Genomic DNA, 24,239 nt, shown 5'->3' with positions numbered 1-24,239 from the left:
TATATTCAATTTGTTCTTCCTTATTGTGTTGATCCTGGCTGAATCGATCTCTCACTGGTTCTTCACTGGTTCGAGGTCAACTTTTGCATTACTAAGGAATAGCCTTTCTTTCAGATCTCTTATTTATCAGCAATTGCAGTGAAATATATTTACTATTGCATGTAATGTAGAAGGGTTCAACTAAGAACCACTCTCAATAGGACCGATACAGATTGCAACAGAACATCGTAATAGCAATAAAACCAGAATTAGTAACTTAGGAGGTAGAGATCAAACCATCCTGTAGAACAGTGTCAAACTTAGGTTGAGTGAAGATGGAGGTGAAGGGATGCTACACTCCAAATTTCAGCCAATTCCGATGGCTAAAAATTGACAAACGAAGATAACGCAAAATTAGAAGATTATAGAATATCGTGCAAACCAGCACTGGGCTTGCGCTCCAAAGTGGATCGAGTATCAGCCTTAATGAGATGAAGCTTTGCTGCAAGTTTGGTTCAGTTCTGATGGTCAGAAATGGAGATCTGAGTTGGTCTTGAAAATAGAAGGTAGGACTCAGAATTAGAAGGTGATGGCCTGCAGAGCAATTCAGCCAACAGCAGGGGCTGGAATTGGGATCGAGTGGAGCCCCAACAGTAGTGAAGAACTCCAATTCTTAGCCTGTTCTGATCACTGGATGTGGAGATAAGAGACACACAAGCTGCAGCACTAAATCAGATCGCAGGGAGTAGCAGCAGTTTTCAATCGATGGGAAAGAGCAACAGCAGCCTTTGGATTTGATTGGAGATGATTGGAGCCTTCAAGGATCTTCACGGCAGTTGCACTAATCAAAATCTAACAGCAACACAAGGGAATCGATTAGGATAAGAAGAGAAGATAGGAGAAGAACAGAAAAGGGATAAGGAGATTCGGCTCACTCAGCCCTTCATGAGTTTCGGCTCTCACCAGCCAGGCTCCCTGCGCTTCATCCTCACAAGTCACAACAGGATAATCAAAACTTGCACAAAGCAATCTAAGCAACTTCATTAATTCATAAAATCATGGGGTGCCTCTATGAGCAGGTTACAATATATAAAGGCCCAAGGATTGAGCTCCAAAATAGAAACTAAAAATTAGAAAGTCTCTTATAAGGCTGAGACTTGGGTTATTAGTAATGAAACTAAAATAGAAACTCTAAGTTGCATGGTTCAACATAGAAACTATAAAATAGAAACTAAGAGTGCGTTTGGTAAATGTCTGAACGCCGTTCAGAACGCCTTTTTCGTTCTTTTAGAACAAAAAAACGGGATTTTATGTTTGGCTTGCCGGTTCGTTCTTTTGTTCTTTAAGAACGAACCGGAGGGAATCTTTACCAAAAGAACGTTCTTTACAAACCGACTTGGAGACGGTCTGCAAAGAACAAAGAATGCAAGCATCGCGATTGTCAATCAAAATCGAGCAACCCTCGAAGACAACCACAAACCCAAAACGCAGTTTACTCCAAAGGCCAGATCTGGGGAATGGAAGAGGAGGAGACAAACTTGCAGGTCGATCTCCTCTCTCTCTCTCGCTCTCGATCCCTCTCTCTCTCTCTCGCTTCCTCTCTCTGCTTTCTCTACCTTTCACTCTCCCGGTCTCGTTCTCTCTCTCTCTCTCGGTCGTTTGTTGGAATGGAGATCTGACTCTGATTTTTTCTCCTTATCTCAGGATTTGGAGCAACAACTTGAAGGATTCTGCTACAGTGATCCTCTCTAGCACGACCCTCTCTGCAAGTGAAGTGTGAAGGTGACTTTCTTTCTCTCTCCCTCTCTCTGTAAGGTATTGTTCTGTAGCTCTCTGCTCTCTCTACCTTTCACTCTCCGTGTCTCGTTCTCTCTCTCTCAATCGTCCTTCTTTTTTTTTTTGATGAACTCTATCGGTCGTTTGTTGGGATGGAGATCTGACTTTGCATTTTTCTCCTTTGTCTCAGGCTTTGGAGCAATACCTTGAAGGATTCTGCTACTGTGAAGGTGACTATCTCTCCTGACTCCATAACTTATTTTCCAAATTATATTTGTTTCCAAAACCTGCGATCTTTGGATTTCTGGTTTATTCTTCCCTTATTCTATTTTTTCCCCAATCTGTAAAGCTGCAAACCTGCGATCTTTGGATTTCTGGATTTCCAAAACCGTTTTTGTGTATTTTTTTTTGCTTTCTTTTTGCTGGGCTGAAGCTAATGTCTTCCTGGATTTATGCCATGGAACAGTGTTTTTATTTTTCATTTTTAGCATTATTTATTTTAAGAAAGAATGGAAATATTTTTGTAGATTATATCTGCAGATCGTTTCTTCTGTGATTTGAATTTTATTTGTAGGTGTTTCAATTTAGATAGATTGTATAAGTCTGCAAACCTTGAGCCATTGAAGGTGTGCTCCGAAGGTGAATGCCAATGACAGATCTTATCTCTGAGCCTTTCTTCTCAAATCCTTCTCTTTTCCGCTTCATTTGTTCTCCAACTCTGCCTCTTCTTATCTCCTACATAGGTCTCACAACAAGGTATATGGGATATACCTTCAGATTCTAAAATCAACCAGGGAAGAAGGAAAAATCAGTATATTTTGAAGCTTTAGATTAGGTATGCATTTGACATATCCGTTAGTCTTCTGGCCTAAGTTGCAGGTTTAGTTAGTAGTCCCTGTCCTCTCCATCTGGCCTGAGTTGCAAGTGACTTATATTTAAGCTTTGTTTAGTAGTTAATTAAGTAATTAATTAGAAAAGAAACTTGTTATAGTGAGGAGATAGAGGAAGCATTGGATTTCCCTGCCATCCTCTCTACTTTTCTTTGGTATTCGTTATAGTACTCAAGCTGTTGAGTCAATGAAATGGCATTCTACACAGCAGTAAAATCCAAAATAATTACTATAAAAATCTTAGTATTTATTAGTTATACTATCAATCCATCATGTGTAATTGAGAGAGAGAAAGAAAGGAAGTGATACATATAATTGTGCTGTCTTGTGATAATAACCAGAGGAAGCTGAGGCAAAGTTTGCTCCACTTAAGAGGTTGTTCCCTTTTGCAGCTTTACTAAGAAGGCAGGTGGGTATGTAGTGAAGCCCAGATTCTCAGCTATACTCAAAAGACATGAAACATCACAGTTAAGGTGGAGAAGGCAATGCGGGATAATGTAATTGGCAATGAGGTGGCATTATCTAAAGACGTATTAGGCCAGAAAACCCTGTAGGTAGCAGAGTCTTATCCAAAGATATAAGAGTGAACATGTTATGTTGTTGGTTAAATTAGCTGGTCAAATATGGATGGTTAGCTGCTTCAAGGTTATCAAGTGTACTGTGCAATTTGACTGTTTTCTGAGCATTGATTTAAACATCCACACACTGCAATTTTTTTTAAGTTGGTTTGATGAGAACTTTTGATGTAGATTTTCTATTTTATTTTAGTGATCAGTATTTATCAGTCATGAACTATGTTGAGCTCTCATTCATCACAAGGAATTGAGTGAATCGGCTACGCCTTCATCGGAATTTCTGAAAGGTTATTGCAAGAGTGCAATTACATCGGCAGAGAATCAAGCCAAGATGTTCAAAGACATCCTTGAAGGTCTTACCAAGCTAGACCTGAAGAAAGAAGAAGATTAATACAAGTTTTAAGGTGTTAAAGTTGTAATAGTTGTTTTAATTAACTATAACATACTATATTTTAATTTATGGTAAGGTTGGTTCTGGATTTTATATTTTAAATTATTTTAATATGTTTTTATAAGATATTTTTAATTTAAGTTTGTTATGTAAGACACATTTTATTTTATTTCCTTGTATGGATGGCATTATTGTAATTAATATCAAACATCGTTAAAACAGATTTTACCAAACACCATTTTCGTTCTGAACGGCATTCTTGAGACCGTTACCAAACAGTCATTTTTGGTCTCAGAACGCCGTTCTAAACAAAGAACGCAAAAGAACGTTCTTAGTCAAGAACGCCCGTTCTTTGTTCAGACATTTACCAAACGTAGCCTCAGTCTAATAAATAGAAACTTAAGCTTACTTTCTAAATCTGAAATCAAAAACTAAACTAAACTTCTAAATCCCCACGCATAAAGCACCATGCAATCTGATCTTGGGCCCCACAGAATCTTCTTATAATCTTCTCACCAAGGCAAAATAAGGGGCTGTGACACTATTCACGTGAACAGTAATGTGAACAGTGTTTTGGCCTCTTTTTCTTCATATTTCGATCTACATCAGCATGTCTACCGACATACTCTTTTTATTTTTTCCTTTGTTTTGAAACATCATCCCTCTATACAGATAACACCTATTTTTGCTTCAGGTTAGCAAGTAGCATCAACATCAGCACCTCAAGTATAAGAGAAAGCAATAGACTCTTTACCACAGATCAGCCATTTCCTCCTTAATAAAATGAGTCAGTAAGACCTGCTAATAATATATTACAAAGAGGAAACAAAATCAACAATGCTGCAATCCTTTTGTGGGCACTCTTTTCCCCCTTAATAATTTATTTTACTTATTAAAAAATTGTACCCTGCAAGACTATATTTCAGGAATCAACTTCAATCACCAAGTTTCTCCCAGAGGATCATAGAAAGGCCTTCAAAAATCTAAGAGAACCATTACCTAGCCTAGTTACCATCCCTGTATTCTATTGGACCCAAAGAAGAGTTAAAAAGTATCATTATTGTGGACAGATTTTAAATTAGGGAAAGCTTGGATGATCTATTCATCCCAAGCACTCTTTATTATAAGAGTAATAAAACAATAAACATCTGTACGGTAGCAATGTGGTACTACACCACATAATACAAAACTAATAAAATAACAAAGAAAAGAGGTCCAGAATACCCCCACGGTATTCTGGCCATATATCTAACACTCCCTCAAGTTGGAGCATATATATCATGCATGCCCAACTTGACTAAGATAGGATGAAACAGCTTGCTACTCAGTCCCTTAGTGAACACATCAGCCAGTTGATCAGTAGACTTCACGAAGGGAACACAAATGAGGCTGGCTTCAAGCTTCTCCTTGATGAAATGTCGGTCAACCTCCACGTGTTTAGTACGATCATGCTGGACAGGGTTATGAGCAATGCTAATGGCTGCTTTATTGTCACAATAAAGCATCATGGGAAGATGGACAGCAACACCGATATCCTGCAATAATCCTCTAAGCCACAGAAGTTCACAAATTCCTTGGGCCATCGCACGAAACTCGGCTTCAGCACTGGACCTTGCCACAACATTCTGCTTCTTGCTACACCATGTGACAAGGTTCCCACCCACAAAGGAACAATAACCAGAGATAGATTTCCTGTCAGGAGAACCAGCCCAATCGGCATCAGTATAGGCTTCAATCTTAAGGTGACCAGTGGGAGATAGAAGGATTCCCTTTCCTGGAGCAGACTTCAAATACCTCAAAATACGACGATTTGCATCCATATGAGAGGAATAGGGATCATGCATGAACTGGCTCACCAAACTCACAAAGAATCGCAATGTCAGGTCGTGTGTGAGAAAGGTAGATTAACTTGCCCACTAACCGCTGATAAACACCCTTGTCAACAGGCTCACCCTCTTTCTCCCTAAGTTTTGTAGTAGCTTCCATAGGAGTATCTGAAGGATGATAGCCTAGCAGCCCTGTTCAGTCAATAGATCAAGGACATATTTTCTTTGAGAAAGAAAGATGCCCTTTGAAGAGCGAGCAACTTCTATCCCTAGAAAATATTTCAGAGGACCAAGATCTTTGACCTCAAACTCACGGCCAAGGAGGAGCTTCAAATCCCTGATAGCATCACCATCATTACCAGTGACCACAATATCATCCACATAGATTATGAGAAGAGTTACCTTGTCACCAACTCGTCTGATAAACAAAGTGTGATCAGCATTACTCTGCCTATAACCTGCTGAAATCATAGCCTTGTGAAATCTGCCAAACCATGCCCTAGGTGACTGTTTCAGCCCATAAAGTGCACACTTCAGTCTACAGACCTTGCCCTTGGTCCTGTCATCAGAGAAGCCTGGTGGAATGTCCATATATACCTCCTCCTCAAGCTCCCCATGGAGGAAGGCATTCTTTACATCTAACCGTGGAAGATCCCACCCAAGATTTACAGCACAAGATAATAGCACCCGGACAGTGTTGAACTTCGCCACTGGTGCAAAGGTCTCCTGATAGTCAACTCCATAAGTTTGAGTGAACCCATTTGCAACCAGACGTGCCTTATATCGATCCACAGAACCATCAGCCTTCTGTTTAACCACAAAGACCCATCTACATCCAACTAGTTTCTTTCCCGGAGGAAGAGTCACAAGCTCCCATGTATTATTTTTATGTAGTGCTCTCATTTCTTCCAACATTGTTGCCTTCCACTTTCCATCTGTAGATGCTTCCTGCCAAGTTTTAGGAATCGAAACAGAAGAAAGAGAAAATACAAAAGCAGGAAAAGATGGAGAAAAAGAACTATAAGAAACAACACGAGATATGGGATGTAAAGTACAAGTCCTAGTACCTTTGCGGTGAGTAATAGGTAGGTCGGAAGAAGAGGGATTACCAGGAGATGGAGGATCTGGATCTGGAGCCGGCAATTGGATGGGTATTGGTGCTAAAGTGGATTGCAACTGCCCTCTGTTGGTTCTGCCCCTTGTGTAGGTGAGTATGCTGGAATTGTCAATTCTCTTCTGAAATTCACCAATAGTTCTCTGGACTGGAGTCGGCTCCCCCTGAATAGGAACATTAACAACACTATTTTCTATGGTCTCCCCCTGTAAAGGATTCCCATTAGGTGAGGGAGGAACAGCCGGAGGAGGTTGGACATCATCCAAAAGAGGTTGGGCAGCAGTCAAAGGAGGCTGGGCAACAGTCAAAGGAGGCTGGGCAGCAACCGTGGGTGCCGTCAAAGGAGGCTAGGCAGCAGCCGTGGGTGGTGGTAAAGGAGGCTGGACAGCAGCCAGAGGAACCTCTAGTGGAGGAATCTCAAAGGGCACATCTTCACTAGAACTCTCCCCGTGAAGAGGTGGTGAAGAATAATAAGAAAGGGTCTCATGGAAAACAACATCCACACTCACCAAGGTACGATGGGAAGGGGGGATGGTAACACTTATAACCTTTCTGGGTTGGAAAATAACCCAAGAAAATTCAACGGAGCCCACGAGGCTCAAGCTTGCCTGGAGATCTGGTATCCCTATCATAACACACACACCCAAATACTTTGGGAGGGACAATAAAGGAGGAATGGCCCAGTAAAATATCAAAGGGGGTACGGGAATTAAGAATCCGAGAAGGGAGCCTATTGATGAGATAGGCAGCAGTGAGAACCGCATCCCCCCAATATTGAGAAGGAACATTCCTCGCAAACATCAAAGCCCGGGCCATTTTCAACAAGTGGTGGTTTTTTCTTTCCGCCACACCATTCTGGGCAGAGTATCAACACAACTAGTTTGGTGAATAATGCCATGATCAGCCAAATATTTTTGAAATTGTGATTCAGTAAACTCGGTTCCATTATCACTTCTCAATATTTAGAGAGTAGCCTGGAACTGAGTTTGAATCATCTTATGAAAATGCTGAAAACATAAGAAAACCTGATTTTTAGTGTGCAAAAGATATACCCAAGTGTTCCGAGAATGACAATCAATAAAAGAGACAAACCAGCGATGACCAGAAATAAAGGGCTTGCGACTAGGGCCCCAAACATCAGAATGTACCAAATTAAAACAAGAAGAACTCCTTTTATTTGAAATAGGATAAGTTGAACGTGTCTGTTTGGCCAGAACACAAGCCTCACAAAAAAAGTCATCCTTAGTATGTAGGGTGACCAAACTAGGAAACAAATGAGCTAAAATTCCTAAAGGGGGGTGACCTAACCGAGAGTGCCACTGGTAAAGTTCAGAAGAGACCAAAGAGTTCTGATGCAGCGGAGAAGGCAATGGTGGTGGAGAGAAGCAACCATCATCAAGCAGGTACAGACCCATCAGCCACTTTGACCTTATCTTTCCCAGAAGTGGGAGAATATCTGTGAAACAGACTAGAGGAGAAGGGGCCAGGGCAGCAGCCTTGAGAGCTGATCTATCAGTAATAGGAGGGTGCAACATGGCAGCCCTACGGTTCTCCTCAGATGAAACCAATGCATAAGATTGTTCGAGTGTGGGAAAAGGCTTATTGCCCAACACTTGAACACGAATTGGATCATACTCCACATTCAAGCCAGCCAAAAAATCATAGACCCTGATCTTGTCCAGATGCTTCTTATAGGAAGCAATATCAGCTACTGTAGACGGGTGGAAGTCAAAGAAGTGGTCTAATTGCTGCCACAGACTGCACAGAGTAGCATAGTACTTCGAAACTGAAAGTTCACCTTGAGTGGTATGGAGGACCTTCTGCCTAAGTTCATATACCTGGGCATCATTGCCAAGCTGCCCGTAGGTTTCCTTGCAAGCAACCCAAATCTGTGCAGCTGTGTCTAGAAGAAGAAAGTTGTGCTGCAAATCTGTAGTCATTGAGCCAATTAAGTAGGACATGAGAACACCATTATTAGCAAGCCACTTGTCCTGAGCAGGGCCTGGGGCAGTAGGCTGAACACTAGTGCCATTAATATGGCTGGTGAGACCACGGCCAGCAATGGCAAAAGAGGCAGATCTAGACCATAAAAGGTAATTCGAGCCATCAAGTTTAATAGGATTTGGTGTGAAGCTATGGTAGTCAGTCTTGTGGTGACCATCGGTAGGTGGCTGATCTGAAGTAGCTGAAGAATCGAGAGAGTCACCCATACTGCCAGTAAAGAAGTCCAATAATGTCTTCAAGTGAAGGCTGAACTAACTCCAAAAATCAGAGACAGCAGCAGTGAAGAGTCCTATATCGATAATGTCAAGGTTTTTTGATAAAACCTGAATTGCTGAAATCGATGAGGGTAATAAGGAGTCCAAAATTCTGCAGAAAAGTGGCTTCAACTGAGGTCAATTAACCCTCTATACTGGAAGAAACAACCTGCAGAAAAATCAAGACCAATGGGCAGCAACAACTCCAAGATCGATAGGTGTCAGGGTTTTGCAAAAAAAACCTGTGATAGTAGGATCGATCTCAAGGAGGTCTTTAAATCTGTGAGATAAGAACTGAACCAATAAAAAAGGAATCCTGCTGCAGTTTGTGGTCTTCAAAGGAAGGAGTTAATGCCTTGTAGTTGTTGTAGAAGCAAGCTCCAAAAAACTGAAGATCCAATATCGCAGGCAGGCTTGGCAGGTCCTTATCGAGCAGAATTATAGTGCATAAAAGAGGTAGTGGGGGCAGCAACTGCATCGTATGATCACCTCATCAGTGCTGCCCTATATGGGAATGGAGAACAAGGGAGAAGGAGAGAACTAGAAGAGAAGAAGAACGAAAGAGAGAGGGAGAAGAAAACTGAAATTCGAAGGAGGGGTTTTGTCCCTAACTCGAAATCTGCTCTGATACCATGTGGACAGATTTAAAATTAGGGAAAGCTTGGATGATCTATTCATCCCAAGCACTCTTTATTTATAAGAGTAATAAAACAGTAAACATCTGTACGGTAGCAATGTGGGACTAAACCACATAATACAAAACTAATAAAGTAACAAAGAAAAGAGGTCCAGAATACCCCCACGGTATTCTGGCCATATATCTAACAATTATCATCTGTAAGACATTGCCCATGTTGGAAAGTCTGAGATTATCAAACAAGAAACTATCACTGTAGAACTTCAAGCAGTCAAGGGGAGTCCAAAATGGAGAACTATAAGTGTGCCCCTATTATCCCACGGTGTCAAATATCACACCATCAATCCAACCAAAGACCTTCCTTATCTTTTGATAACTATGTATCATCAGAATTTGCAGCACAAACACTGTTGTTCATTTTTTATAGTTGAACAAACAAAGATAATGCCCTAAAAAGACTGACTTCAACAATAAACCTAACTTCCATATCAAACCATTACATGTTCACTTCTCCAAAAATGGAATCAACTGTGATTGCTAGGAAATTGTTTCCCCTTGCAGATAACTTTGAATCTACCTTTAGATACCGACTGCTTTGAGTTTTATACAATAATGACTAATCTAGCATCATTTTGCCCCATCTCATTGCCAAGGAAGCACATTTTCCCAACTATATCAGAAAATCTTAGCAGGACTGTGTGGCAAAGGTCATGTTCAGATACATCATGCAATCATCAGATGGTATCCACATGCAAAATCATAAAACCCGACAATACTTTCTGTGGATGAATAAATAGAAAGAAATTAATAGGTATGGATCTCACACAACTATAAAGATCTCATTGAAAAGGTCGTCAAGTTCATAGTACCTACTGTTAATGGATGACCCAGTGCCCCGTGACCTGGACCCAGATACATTAGAGTGTCTAAATTCATTATGCACATGTTGCACATGTTGATTATGTTAGGATTTATTTCCAAATTTGTAATGATCTATGATAATAAATAAAGTGGTGGCCTCTGTCTATTCAATAAGCCAAAATCATTCTTTTCTCTCGTCTTTCTCAACTTGGTATCAGAGCTCAATCCCCTTGGGGATTTTTCAGAATTTGCCGCCGCCATCGCCGCTACCACCACTGAGGCTTTGGCCTCTTGGTTCAGCATGGTTGACATGTCGGACCATGCTACCCACTGCAGACCACTAACCACCACCATGCTACCTCCCACTGCCGCCACTACCGCCACCGTCACCACCACCTCGTGGCCCTTTTTGCCCTCCTTTAGGGCTTCTTTTTTGTGCCGATCATGTCGGCCTCCCACTGTCGCTGCCTGCTGGCCCTGCCTGCTTGCGCTAGGCCTTTCAGCCCTTGTTGGTGCCTCCGCCTGGATCTGCCCAGGCCTGCCGACCTCTCTGCTGCCATGTTTAGGCCACCGCCTGGCCTCTTCTGCTTCTGCTGCCTCTTCCAGGCCCTCTGTCGTTCTCTTTAGGCCCTGCTGGCCCTTCTACCAACCTGCCCAAGTGACGCCAGCCTTTTGCTGCCTTGTGCCGACTTCCCTAGCAAATTTTTATGGTCTGTATGCTTGCTGGCAGTCGCTAGATCATCTTATGTGTGACCTTTTTTGAGGTATTTCCCATCCAACTTGTTGTGCTTATTTTTTTTGGCGCTGTGATGAAAGAATCTATTACTTTCCTTGGTACTGGGAGTGGCCCCTCAAATCGCCTTGGCACTCCACACCATTCTCTTCAGACAGGACCCACCAAGTTGAATGGACTTAATTATCTATTTATCTCGCGTGGTCACGCGCTTGTCTCCTTACCATTTATGGTAATCATTTCTCAGGGTACATAACTGGTGACACCCCTATGCCTACAGAGGCTTCTGCCAAGGAAAATTGGTTAGCAAATGATGCCTTGATTATGTCCTTCTTGTTGAATTCTATGAAACCAACCATCAATCAGAACTTTGTTCTATTGAATTCTGCCAAAGAACTATGGGAAGCTGTTAAACACACTTATGGACAAACCAGTAATTATGCTCAGATCTATGAGCTTCATCGCCAGGTTTGTGACACCACACAGAAATGAAACGGGTGCATGATTTCCTTACTGGTCTCGACCCAGATTATGATCCAATTTGGCTTCAAATCTTGAGCAGAAGCGACTTCCCTTCACTTCTTGAGGCTTACTATATGATTCAACATGAGGGTCGTCGCCATTCTGTTATGATGCCTCCTGTTGTTCCCACTCGGTCTACCCATGTCACTACTCCACAGCCCTCTTTATCTGTGGATACTGCTGGTACAGTTAGCAAGTCTAGTGCTACTCGTGAACTCGTGAAATGCGACTATTGTGATTGTCCTCGTCATACTCGGGAGACCTGTTGGAAGCTCCATAACCGTCCTAACGAAGGTGGGAAAGGAGGAAAATCCGGTTCGACTAGTCCCCAGACTTACTTGAACGAGACTACTGAGGCTTCTACTAGCTCCTCCTCTATGTCTGTCAAACAACTTGTGACCCAGCTCCAGCGTATGATGACTCAGCTTGGTCCTGCATCTTCTACCACGGCACCCCTTACCCCGTCAGCCTCTCACTTAGCCCAGTCAGGTATTTTTCTCGCTTCCTCTGAGACTAGCCCATCTTGGATCCTTGATTCTGGGGCATTAGACCACATGACCAGCACTTCAAATCTTTTTCATACCTATTCCTTATTCTGGTAAGGACAAGGTCCGAGTTGTTGATGGCTCCCTTTCCTTTATTTCTTGGTAAAGGCACTATTACATGTACTCCTACCATTTCTTTATCCTTTGTCCTCCATGTCTCTAATTTATGTGCTCATTTTCTTTTTATTTCTCGTCTCACTACTGAGTTGAATTGCAATGTTCACTTTTATTCTACTCGCTGTGTTTTTCAGGATCTAACAATGGGGGCCAATAATTGGATATGGTAAAGTACGGGATGATCTCTACTACTTGGATCAAGGCTCTCCACCTTCCTCTCCATCGGTTCTCCGCTAATACTCTTACCTGAGCAGAGAGCGCTCTTACTCAACTCCAGCAATGGCATCGTCGTCTTGGACATCCCCTCTTATCATGTTTTATGTCATTTATTTCCTTCCTTAGTTAAACATTGTTCTTTGGACGATTTACATCGTGATGTTTGTGAGTTTGCCAAACAAACAAGGTCTTCTTATTTTTCTAGTGATAATAAAAGTTTGATACCCTTTTTTGTTATACATTCAAACTTATGGGGCCCTTTTAAGGTTGTTGCTAGGGGTGGGTTTAAATGGTTTATTACCTATATTGATAATTGTACTCTCTGAACCTGGGTTTATCTTCTTCAGACTAAATCCGAAGATTTTCTTGTTTTCAATCATTTCACAATAAGATTCGTAATGTGTTTAATGCCAAAGTCCAAGTCTTACGTAATGGCATTGAATACATTAATGGATCCTTTCTATAGTACCTTGATTCTCATGGCATTCTTTCTCAAACTTCCTGTGTTCGGACCCCTGAACTAAATGGCATCCCAGAGCAAAAAAAATTGCCACCTTCTTGATGTCACTAGGGCACTGATGTTTACAAATCATGTCCCTAAGTTTTATTGGGGCGATGCGGTTCTTACTGCTGCCTTTCATAAATCGGGTTCCTTCTAGTGTCCTCTACTTCAAAACTCTGGTTAGCCAGCTTCTAGATCCTTCCCTTGCTTCTCACCTCCCCCCCCCCCCTCAAGGTATTCGGTTGTGTTTGTTTTGTGCACAACTCTTCCCCTTCTTGTTCCAAGCTGGAACCTCGGGCAATTCGTTGCATCTTCTTAGGGTACTCCACCTCCCAAAAGGGGTACCGATGCTATCATCCTCCCACTCGGAAGCTGTTTGTTACCATGGATGTCACTTTTCATGAGACCGAACCCTATTATCAGTCATCTCTTTAGCGGAAGCATCAACTGGAGGAAGAGATTCCTTCTACTACCCCTCTTGTGATTGATACTATTCGACTTCAAGGGGAGAGGCCCATTCCAACTTCCAAGTGGCAAGGACATCATCACTTATACGCGAAAGAAAGAGAAGCAGCCTACCCTGCCTGGCCCTATTTTACCATCTCCATCTACGCCTCCTGAGCTAGATCCGCCATAAGATGATAGTCCCACTCCAGGTAACATTTCCTCTCCTTCTTCTGACGACCTTCCCATTGCTACTAGGAAAGGTGTCGGATCATGTACCTTGCACCCTATTTCCAATTTTGTGTCATACAAGTCATTATCACCTTCCTATCGTGCCTTTGTTTCCCCGTTGTCCTCTGTATCTATTCCACAAGGCTGGAAAAAGGCTATCTTAGATCTAAAATTGAAAGATGTTATGGTAAAAGAAATGCATACTTTGAAGAAGAATGATACTTGGGAGCTCGTTCCTTGTCAGTAGGATGCAAATGGGATTTTATCATCAAACAAAAGGCAGATGGTACTATTGAAAGGTACAAGGCCAGATTGGAAGCCAAGGAATTCACACAGACTTACAGTATTGATTACCAAGATACCTTGGCTCCTATTGCCAAAATGAACTGCGTTCAAGCAATACTTTCTTGTGCTACAAACCTCATATGGAACCTTCAGCAACTGGATGTCAAGAATGCCTTTTTAAATGGGGATTCGGAAGAAGTCTACATGGACATCCCACCTGGTTTCAGTTCAGAATCCACAGCTGGTAAAGTATGTAGACTCCAAAAATCTCTTTATGGCCTCGAGCAATCTCCTCGGACCTGGTTTGGCCATTTCCAGAAGGCTATGCTGAAGTTTGGGTGCAGACAGAGCCAAGATGACCACACCTTGTTTGTCAAACACAAGGAAAAGAAAATCACTACCCTTATTGTTTATGTAGATGATATAGTCATAACAAGCAATGATGATGCAAAGATCTCCTTATTGAAGACTCAGTTGGTAGCAAAATTTGAAACTAAGGATCTTGGACAACTCAGATACTTCTTAGGGATTGAAGTTGCCCGCTTTATAAAAGGTATTTTCATCTCCCAAAGGAAGTATGTCCTAGACCTTCTCGAAGAAACAGGTATGCTAGGATGCAAGCCTGATGATTCTCCTATTGAGATAAATCATCATCTTAGCTGCACAGGAGGTGGCCCGGTCGACAAGGAAAGATATTAGCATCTTGTAGGAAGACTAATATACCTATCTCACACTAGACCAGATATTGCCTATGTTGTGGAAATTGTTAGCCGATTTCTTCATGACCCAAAGGCTCCACATCTTGAAGCTGTATACCGGATTCTTCGGTATTTAAAGTCCTCTCCTGGGAAAGGTCTTCTATTCTCTAATAACAGTAACTTGAAGTTAGAATCATTCACTTATGCGGATTGTCAGGGTCCATAGATGATCGACGTTCCACTTCTGGATATTGTACCTTCTTAGGAGAAAATTTGATCACATAGCATAGTAAGAAACAGTCAATTGTATCCAGGTCAAGTGAAAACAGAGCCATGGCACAAGGAGTTTGTGAACTACTCTGGTTAAAGATCCTTCTCAAAGATCTGGGTGTTACTTCTGAAGACCCCATGATGTAGAATCTGGCGAGAGAAAGAAACACAAGGCGGCCCATCGGACTAGGCCCCTTTATGGGCTAAAGATTAACCAGGCCAGGGTCCTTCCTGGGCTAGACGACCCAAGTTGAAGACTAAAACACTGTTCACGTCACTGTTCACATGAACAGTGTTAAAGCCAAATATGCCCCAGGATTTTGAGAAGATTCTCCTTTGACCAGTCAACTAGGATTAGCGCAGTTAAGTAATTTCTATAATTATTAGTTTCTAATTTATTTGCATGTGGCTGAATTATAAAGCCAAGTAGTTTAAGTTTGGTTACTTTCCATTTTAGATTAGATTTAGTAGTTTCTAATTTCCTGAGTTTCTATTTTGCTGAATTCCTACTTAGACTAGTTTTTATTTTAGAAAATTTCTATTTCATTGTGAGCTTGCCTAAGCTATTAATAGGCATGATATCTTAATGAAAAGGCAGAGTCTTAGTAAAAGAGATTATCCTGGCCATATTAGCCATCGATTATGGGAGCCTGCTCCTATGTGCAACAGCTGAGACAGCTGTGAGCTGTGGGTGAGAGACCCAGGCTGAGAAGGCCATCCCCTACCCCCCCCCCCTTCTTCTTCTATCTATCCTCTCTTTCCTTTTTCTCCCTACCCTGATCGATCCCTGGTTGCTGCTGTGTTATTGTGACTGTTCCAACCATTGAGAAGACCATCCGAGTGCTACTGCTGTTCTCCAGATCTGCTGCTGCTGCTGTTCTTCATTTGAGTGAGGTTACTGTGCTCCTGCAACCCAGTTCTGTTGCTGCAATTTCAAGTGAACATATCTCTGCAACAAATGCTCATCTTCAATTGAGTTTTGGAGAACAAGATTATACCACCTAAGGCTTGACTCGATTCCAACCCCAGCCCTGCTGTTGGCTGGATTGCTCTGCAGGCTGTTACCTTCTAAATCTGAACCAAGCCTTCTAATTTTGGAACACCTCTGCAACTCACAATTCTGCCATCAGAATTGCTTGGAATTTTCAGCAAAGGATCATCCCTATTGGACCTCTACTCGATTCAAGTTCTGGTCCAAGCCAGTGGCTGGTTTGACTTCTACAGCTAAGTTTCCCTTACCTTCTAATTTGGTGACCTGCTGATAACTTGTGTTCTAGCCACCCAATTTATTTCCTGTTGGAGGGATTTTACTGTGGGTTATTTGGGACTAATTCTACCCTAGATTTGTTCTATATCACCCCACGAGACTCTACTATGACAACAAGGCTGCAATCAGCATCACCCATTGATGAACCCAAATTCACACCAATCAATCGGAGATCGCCACGTGGCACGACCCAGAAGAGTGGCCAAGACAGAGTCAGTGAAGCACCATCCACCAACACCCATGGGCGCGGCCACCCTTAGGCGCCAACCCCCTTGGGGGCGTGGACCTCCCTGGGCGCCAACCCCCTTGGGGCATGGACCCCTTCTCCGAACACGTCATCCCCGGGCACGGCTTCCCCGAACACGTCATCCCCGCGCATGGCTTCCCCGGACACGTCATCCCCAGGCACAGTCTCCCTCGAACACGGCAGTCATCACCGCCATCAACAAGACACGGATCGCATCACCAAGGACTCTAGGCCACCGCTTATCGAGTCACGTAGTCTGAATGGACTCATTTACTAGGAACCTCATATACCACGTAGATGAGATCTATCCACCAAGGATACCAAGTCTACCATGACACTACTTCTTATGGGAAGACATCTACCAAGTCTATCAAGGACACTACGTCTTATAGGAAGACGACTACCAAGTCTATCGTGACACCACGTCTCACGGGAAGACAACCTATCAAGGAGGAGCCCTGCTACTCAGGGACTCTATCACCTACGGCAAACACTCTACATCAACTGGGACTCTCCACACCGCCATACACTACTATAAAAGGCAAGGTACACAACCCCATCAAGGGGACATCTTAACTCATATTGAATACTACTATTCATTTGTTTGCTTAGAGAGATCTAACTTAGGCATCGGAGAGTCCTAGGCCGGAACCACACCTGTTCTCCTTTGTCACCCCAGGGTCTTTTGCAGGTTACGGCACTCGAAGGACCGTTGAGCGATTTCTTGACGCAACACCCATAATCCAGTTCAACATGATTGAACTAAAAATATTGAGTTGGATCGCCATTTCATCAAGGAAAAGCTTAAAGAAGGCCTGATATGCATACCTTTTGTCACTACTGAAAAATCAATTGGCTGATGTATTCGCCAAGGGTTTAACTTCTAAGTCATTTCATCCTGTTGTATTCAAGTTGGACATGCGAGATATCTATGCACCAACTTGAGGGGGAAGATTAACGGATGACCCAGTGACCCGTGACCCAGACCCGGATACATTAGACTCATTAGAGTGTCTAGGTTCATTATGCACATGTTGCACATGTTGATTATGTTAGGATTTATTTCCAGATTTGTAATGATCTATGATTATAAATAAAGTGGTGACCTCTGTCTATTTGATAAGCCAAAATCATTCTTTTCTCTCGTCTTTTCCAACTCCTACTTTAAACAACGGATTTGATAAATGACAAGGGGGTACACAATTCCCAACACGAGGTAAACAGCCAATTTTTTCTTGCATTACATCAATTTAACCCTAGAAATAAATGGGACTCGACCAATTGAGATCACTACTATCACGAGCTAAACACAAAAACGTTCCAACTTCTAACTAGTATTACAGCAAGTCTGGGCAGCATCCCAACAAAGAGCCACTCCACAGTTCCAGCCTTCTCCAAGAGAGAACACGGAATCGAAATTTATGATGAACTTAACTTGATTCGAATGTTTTTAAAACCAGCTCTATAATGATGTTTCAGAAAGGCTTCTTAAACAATCATAAAGTAGATTAGTTGTGTTCAGATGCACCATCTCATTCAAAACAGATCCTTCTGATTGAATAAATGTCGATCTCAGTTGTTCCATGACCAATCACAACTTAAAATAAAGTTAACACATAATAATTAACAGAAGGAAGTGCATAAGATCCTAGATTTATCACAGTAAGAAAAACTAACAATAAAGCAAAAATGAATTCATCAATGAAGAATTACCATGGGAAATCCTTCAATTAAAGAAGCGTTACAACACAGAGTATTGTGAAGTTAAGCCTCACACAAACTACAGTCAGACCATACACATACAGATGTCTAGATTTCTTCCCTGCAAACTTAACTGCATCTTTCCTCGATGTCATGGACCCAAAGTCTACATATACCTCAAATAAATGCTAATGTAAACCGAACATCTGTACTTCTGAACCTAGAGATCACAAGAGATTTGGAGGGCAGGGGAACAAGAAAAGAGGGACAAGAAGGAAAGCAATAGTATATCCAACAGAAATTACAATGCAAGGTTGACCTAAGTATCTCCCTCAGCTAAAAACCTCATAGAATTTCTCTATGACAAGCAAACCAGAATCAATTGACTCCAATGGATCCTTTCGAAGCCGGTGTCTTAAGCAGTTGGGAATGACAGTAGCTATATCATCAGCCGATACTTTGTCTCTTCCTTTCAGAGCAGCCAGAGCTTTAGCAGCCCTATTGGTCACAATATCTCCTCTTAATCCGTCAACATTCAGTTCAGCGCAGACCTTAGAGATCTTTACCTTCAGATCACGGTCAATCTGAACAGAGAAAAGAGAGCTCCTTGCTGATGAAATCTGTTGCTGGAGCTTCTCCTGTTCTATCGTGTAGGAATCACGGAACTCTTTAGGATTTCGATCAAACCGAGCTCTCTCCTCCACGATCTTGACTCTGAGTTCGGCATCCCTCACTGTCCCCACCTGTGCATGCATTCCAAAACGATCGAGAAGTTGTGGCCTAAGCTCACCTTCTTCAGGGTTTCCAGAACCTATTAGAATAAAACGAGCAGGATGTGAAATTGATATTCCCTCTCGCTCAACCGTGTTCCATCCAGAGGCAGCAGAATCAAGAAGTACATCCACCAAATGGTCATCCAGTAGGTTAACTTCATCCACATAAAGAATTCCTCGATTTGCTTTAGCTAGAAGACCAGGTTCAAATGCCTTCACACCTTCAGTTAGGGCCTTCTCAATATCAATTGTTCCACAAACTCTATCCTCAGTTGCACCAAGAGGCAAATCCACCATAGTGATTTTGGTCTTTGTGACTGGGAAATTTTCCCCAGCTAAAACTTTCTCTCGGACTTCAATGCCCATGGATTCTGGATCTTCCGGATCAGAGTTAAATGGGTCTCCTTTGACAACCTCGATTTCTGGAAGTAAATCCACCAGAGACCTGACAGTGGTAGATTTCCCAGTACCTCGATCACCCATGATCATGACACCCCCAATCTTGGGATCTATCACATTTAGCAGAAGACACAACTTCATCTCTTCCTGTCCTACAATAGCGGCGAAAGGATACACCGGCCTCTGGCTTTCCCTAGAAGCAATTTTCCGGGCCTGAAAATTACATGGTTTAGAAATTTAATCAACATTCAGAGCCCATCTCTTTGAAGTTCAGAGGTGACAGCGTCCTCCAAGTAATTAGTGTTCACAGATAAATTCGGAGAAGAACTAAATAAATTTGTCTAGATAATAAAAACACCTAATTTTTTCTTTTATTTTCCTTATTTAATTAATACCAAAGGAAATGTGTTGTGATTCCTGAGATCTCTAATAAAAATGTGAATTCTCGGTCTAATTACAAATTTAGATTGGAGTACGAATTCCAGTGAAGAAACCAAAACAATAATTGAAAATGTAAAATCCAGATAAAGAATAGAACCTGCTCTGTAGGGCCGGCTTCTGTAGCTACATTAGTAACAGTAAGCTGAAGATGAGATCTTCCCTTCTTAAGCGGAATTTCGAAACCCCCAAAAAGCTTCTTTCCGTGAACCTGGACTGAAACAATAAAGTCAACAAACATTATGCTAGTAAGTATTACTTTTTCTTTTTCAAACAAGAAAATGGGGTATCAAAAAAAGAGGAGAAATGCATTGCAGACTAACTGAGAATGATTTATCCATTAAGTTTCCCTGGAAATAAATTTGAGAAGCGAAGAGGTAAGAGAAGAGATCAGACTTGCTTCTCCTCTGCAACATACCTGAGGTTGAAGAGAGAGAGAAAATCGGAGCTTTGGGGGACGGAGTACAGGTTATTTTATGAGCAAGTATAGCTGCAGGAGAGGCTCCGAGTACTCCCGCCATGTCCAACTGTTCCAACGAGTTCAACCTCTCTATCTCCCTGTGCTATGTTGTAACGTTCATATAGGTTTCAGTAGCACGAGCGGATAAGAAGATAGGCTATGGGGTAGTCCTTGATCCTTGGGTGATTGCGGGAATTCAATTGGCACCATGTCGGATTTGGTCTCGGCAGCATATTATTATAATGGGAACGAGTTCTCTGTCCGGGAGCGTGGCCTCTGCACCAGCGCAAGGGCCAATGGGAACAGCAAGAAGCATCAACAAGGTGGGATTTCCTACCTTACATGGGGGTGGGCTGGTCATTTCGCCCCATCTTATGTCTTGCATAGGGGCTACCCTCTATGACATATTACGGGATAACTCCTCCACGTAAGTGAGATTATCCTTTCCATGTATGCAGGTTCCATTAGGTGTCCCTTCCATTTACGTAACCTACACAATAGGAAACGTAGGAAACTCTCTTGTATTTATTCAATTTCTTCTCACACGCAATACATAAGATCCAAGATTATTTTCTTGGTTTACCATTAACATGGTATCAGCCTCACCGTGACTAGAACTTGCGGTAATGGGCGAACCTATTTCTTCTACCGCCTCGGCGGCAATTCCGGTAACTTCCCCATTTTTTCTTCATTCCTCCGACCAGCCAAGCACTCCGCTTGTTACCATTCTTCTCGATGGGGATAACTTCCCCACCTGGCATCGCTCCATGCTCATGGCGCTTGAAGCCAAAAATAAGCTTCCTTTTATCGATGGTTCTCTCCCAAAACCAGACACCGATTCTCCAGACCTTCCTCTTTGGATTCGATGCAATAGTATGGTTCGCTCTTGGATTGTACATTCCACCGTCTCCTCCATTGCTCATAGCATTGTCTGGCTTGATACCACCCTCGCGGTCTGGATCGATCTCCATGAACGTTTTTCCCCCAAGAATGCACCTAGGATTTTTGAGATTCGTCAAGCTCTGTCGACTTATGTTCAGGGCACTGATTCCATCACTGCCTATTACACCATTATCAAAGGCTATAGGGACGAACTACTCTCTTACCGTGATTTGCCTGCTTGCACCTGTTGCACGTTGTCTTCTCTTTACACCTTGCTGGAAACTGATTCTCCAATGGATTTTTTCCAAGGATTAAACGACTCATATGCTGCTGTCCACAGTCAGATCTTACGTATGGAACCACTTCCTACCATGACCAAGGCATATTCCTTGTTGCTTTAGGAGGAGCGCCAAAGCTCTCTTCATGCTGCTCGTCCCCCTTCTATGCTCGATCAAGCTGCCATGGCCGTTGGTCATTTAACCATTGACACTCCTCGTGTCCCCTCCTCAGAACGTTCGTCCTCAAAGCCTCAATACCATTGCACCCATTGCAACAAGGATGGTCACTCTGCCAGTCATTGCTTCAAGAAAATTGGATATCCAAAATGGTGGCCTTCCCGTCGCAATGGATCATCCGCGGGCTCCTCGGCTTCACCTGATTCTACCACTCGCCCTATTGTCACTGCGGTTATGACCACCAGCGCCCCATCTACTGCACCTGTACTTACTGATGCCCAGCTTCAACATCTCCTCACTCTCTCCCCTCCTGGTAATCACCCCTTGGTGAACATGGCAGGTATAGCTCCAATCCTAGCGCATTTATGTCATTCGTGATGTGGTTTTTCACAAACACATTTTTCTATATGCCCTCCTCCCCCAACCACCACCCATTGGCGCGCCCATCTTACCATTACCCCCCTTTGATGAGTTGCCTCCCTCCCCTACTGTCCTCCCTACCCCCTCTGATGACTTGCCAATCATGCCACCTAGCCCAATAGCCCCCTCCCCCCCACCTCCCCCAGCGCACTCAGCAACCCCCCATTACCTACAGGATTGTGACTGGTCTTCCCTACTGTCGCATGGATCTTCAATGGCAGCGAGTTCCGTCACCCCCATTCCCTAAGCACATACTTAACTTATGACCGTTTCTCCTCTTCCCACAAGGCATTTATGAGTCTGGTGATGTTAAAACCAAGCCTGCCACCTTCACCAAAGCCATGGAAAGTCAAGCGTGGAGAGATGCCATGTAGGCAGAAATTTGCACTCTCTCTAAAAATCATATGTGGTCTCTTGTTCCCCTGCTCCTGGAAAGAAACCCATCGGCTCTAAATGGGTATATAAGATCAAGCGCTGTTTTGATGGCACAATTGACAGGTACAAGGGCCGCCTTGTTGCAAAGGGCTATACACAAATTGAGGGCATCGACTATCATGACACATATGCCCCGATTGCGAAACTTGTCACTGTACATGTTCTTCTTGCTTTGACCAGTGTTTGCGGCTAGCCCCTTTTACAAATGGATGTCAACAATGCATTCTTGCATGGGGATCTCGACGAAGAGGTCTACATGACTCCCCCCCCCCTGGATATCGTCATAAGGGGGAGACACTTGTTTGCCACTTACAAAAATCTTTATACGGCCTTAAGCAAGCATCTCGGCAATGGTATTCCAAGTTCTCAACAGTTTTATGTGACTATGGTATTCCAAGTTCTCAACAGTTTTATGTGAAAAAAATCTATAATTTCATCTTATTGTATGTTGATGATTTGATGATTACTAGATCCAATACCGCTCTCATTTAAGAGGTTCAAGCCATGCTACATAATCGATTTCATATCAAAGATCTGGGTCAACTCAAGTATTTTTTGGGCATCGAGGTTGCCCGCTCCGCCAAGGTTTTATATCTATCTCAGCGCAAATATGGGCTTGACATTTTGGCTGACTCTGGGTACACTGGGGCCCGCCTTGTAGATACACCAATGGAACTAAACTTGAAGTTAACTGATGATTTGGACGATACTATTCTTGATCCTACTCCTTATCGGCATCTCATTAGCCACTTGATGTACCTTACTGTGACCTGGCCCGATATAGAACATGTTGTCAACATCTTGAGACAGTTTATGCATCAGCCTCAACAACCTCATATAGAGGTTGCTCATCAACTACTGCAATATCTTAAGAGATCTCCGGGTCAGGGACTATTATCCGACTGCTTTAGCTTTGACCTTGCGAGCTTATTGTGACTCAGATTCGGCTAGTTGCCCTATGACTCATCGCTCCACCACCAGTTACTATGTTCTGTTAGGTGATAGTTTGATCTCCTGGAAGACCAAGAAATAGACTACCATCTCTCGTTCTTCAGCTGAGGCCGAATACCGTGCCATGGCAGTTGCAACCTGCTAATTAGTTTGGTTGACTTCTTTACTTCATGAGATTGGCTTGCCTTCTGTATACTTGATTCCCTCGCACGTACTCTGACAATTAGGCCGCATTACATATCATCGCCAATCCTGTGTTTCACAAACGCACAAAGCATATCGAGATTGATTGCCATCTCGTCCCTGAAAAACTTCAACAGGGGCTCATCCAGCCATGCAAGATTTCCTCCTCACTTCAGCTAGCCGATGTGTTCACAAAGGCCCTTGGCCTCGAGTAGTTTCAGTTCTTTACATCCAAGTTGGGCGTCTGCGATCTACACGCTCCAACTTGAGGGGGAATATTACGGGATAACTCCTCCACCTTAGCGAGATTATCCTTTCCATGTATCCAAATTGCATTAGGTGTCCCTTCCATTTACGTAACCTACACAATAGGAAATGTAGGAAACTCTCTTGCATTTATTCAATTTCTTCTCATATGCAATACATAGGATCCAAGATTTTTTTCTTGGTTTACCAGTTAACATGACAAGCTCCTTTTTCCTATTAGAATAAAGAGAAGGGTAAAAACTTGATGGCGACTGTGTGGGGATACTGTCCAACGACATCTCACATCTTGTTTGTTCCAAACTAACCCTCTCTTCCCACCTCCCACCACCACCATATGGGCTTATAAAATTGTTTGCAGTGTCATGATTGGTATAGGGTAGGAGATTCTCTCCACACCGTTGGCATGGAGAATATACTTGTAACAGAGATGGTTACAATTGACTTTCGTAATCATTTGTTTTCTTTTATTTTCTGTGGTTGGCTACATTTCT

The 24,239-nt window shown here is 42.7% G+C and overlaps 2 protein-coding genes across 2 annotated transcripts; one reads left to right on the top strand and one right to left on the bottom strand.

The window, feature by feature from the left end:
• Positions 1-18,207: 18,207 nt before the first annotated feature.
• LOC122640074 (magnesium-chelatase subunit ChlI, chloroplastic-like) lies at positions 18,208-20,311 on the bottom strand. Its single transcript, XM_043833192.1, has 3 exons — positions 20,114-20,311; positions 19,796-19,911; positions 18,208-19,470 (listed from the first exon to the last, which is right to left on the bottom strand). Exons 1-3 carry the CDS (start codon positions 20,214-20,216, stop codon positions 18,418-18,420), a joined length of 1,272 nt encoding a protein of 423 aa, XP_043689127.1. The 5' UTR covers positions 20,217-20,311; the 3' UTR covers positions 18,208-18,417.
• Positions 20,312-20,781: 470 nt separating this feature from the next.
• LOC122638746 lies at positions 20,782-21,438 on the top strand. Its single transcript, XM_043831596.1, has one exon. It carries the CDS (start codon positions 20,782-20,784, stop codon positions 21,436-21,438), a length of 657 nt encoding a protein of 218 aa, XP_043687531.1.
• Positions 21,439-24,239: the final 2,801 nt, after the last annotated feature.

The sequence above is a fragment of the Telopea speciosissima genome, chromosome 9 (genome assembly GCF_018873765.1).
Source record: "Telopea speciosissima isolate NSW1024214 ecotype Mountain lineage chromosome 9, Tspe_v1, whole genome shotgun sequence".
NCBI classification, from domain to species: Eukaryota; Viridiplantae; Streptophyta; class Magnoliopsida; order Proteales; family Proteaceae; genus Telopea; species Telopea speciosissima.
The sequence above is the reverse complement of the archived record's forward strand: the minus strand, read 5'-3'. Positions and strand labels throughout refer to the sequence as shown.

Excerpts from the sequence above, each read along its gene's own strand:
- LOC122640074 (XM_043833192.1), bottom strand. The coding sequence starts at position 20,216 with ATGGCGGGAGTACTCGGAGCCTCTCCTGCAGCTATACTTGCTCATAAA. Across the intron at positions 19,912-20,113 it reads CTCTCTCTCTTCAACCTCAG|TCCAGGTTCACGGAAAGAAG; the intron begins GTATGTTGCAGA and ends TTATTGTTTCAG. Across the intron at positions 19,471-19,795 it reads AAGCCGGCCCTACAGAGCAG|GCCCGGAAAATTGCTTCTAG; the intron begins GTTCTATTCTTT and ends TGTAATTTTCAG.
- LOC122638746 (XM_043831596.1), top strand. The coding sequence starts at position 20,782 with ATGGGCGAACCTATTTCTTCTACCGCCTCGGCGGCAATTCCGGTAACT.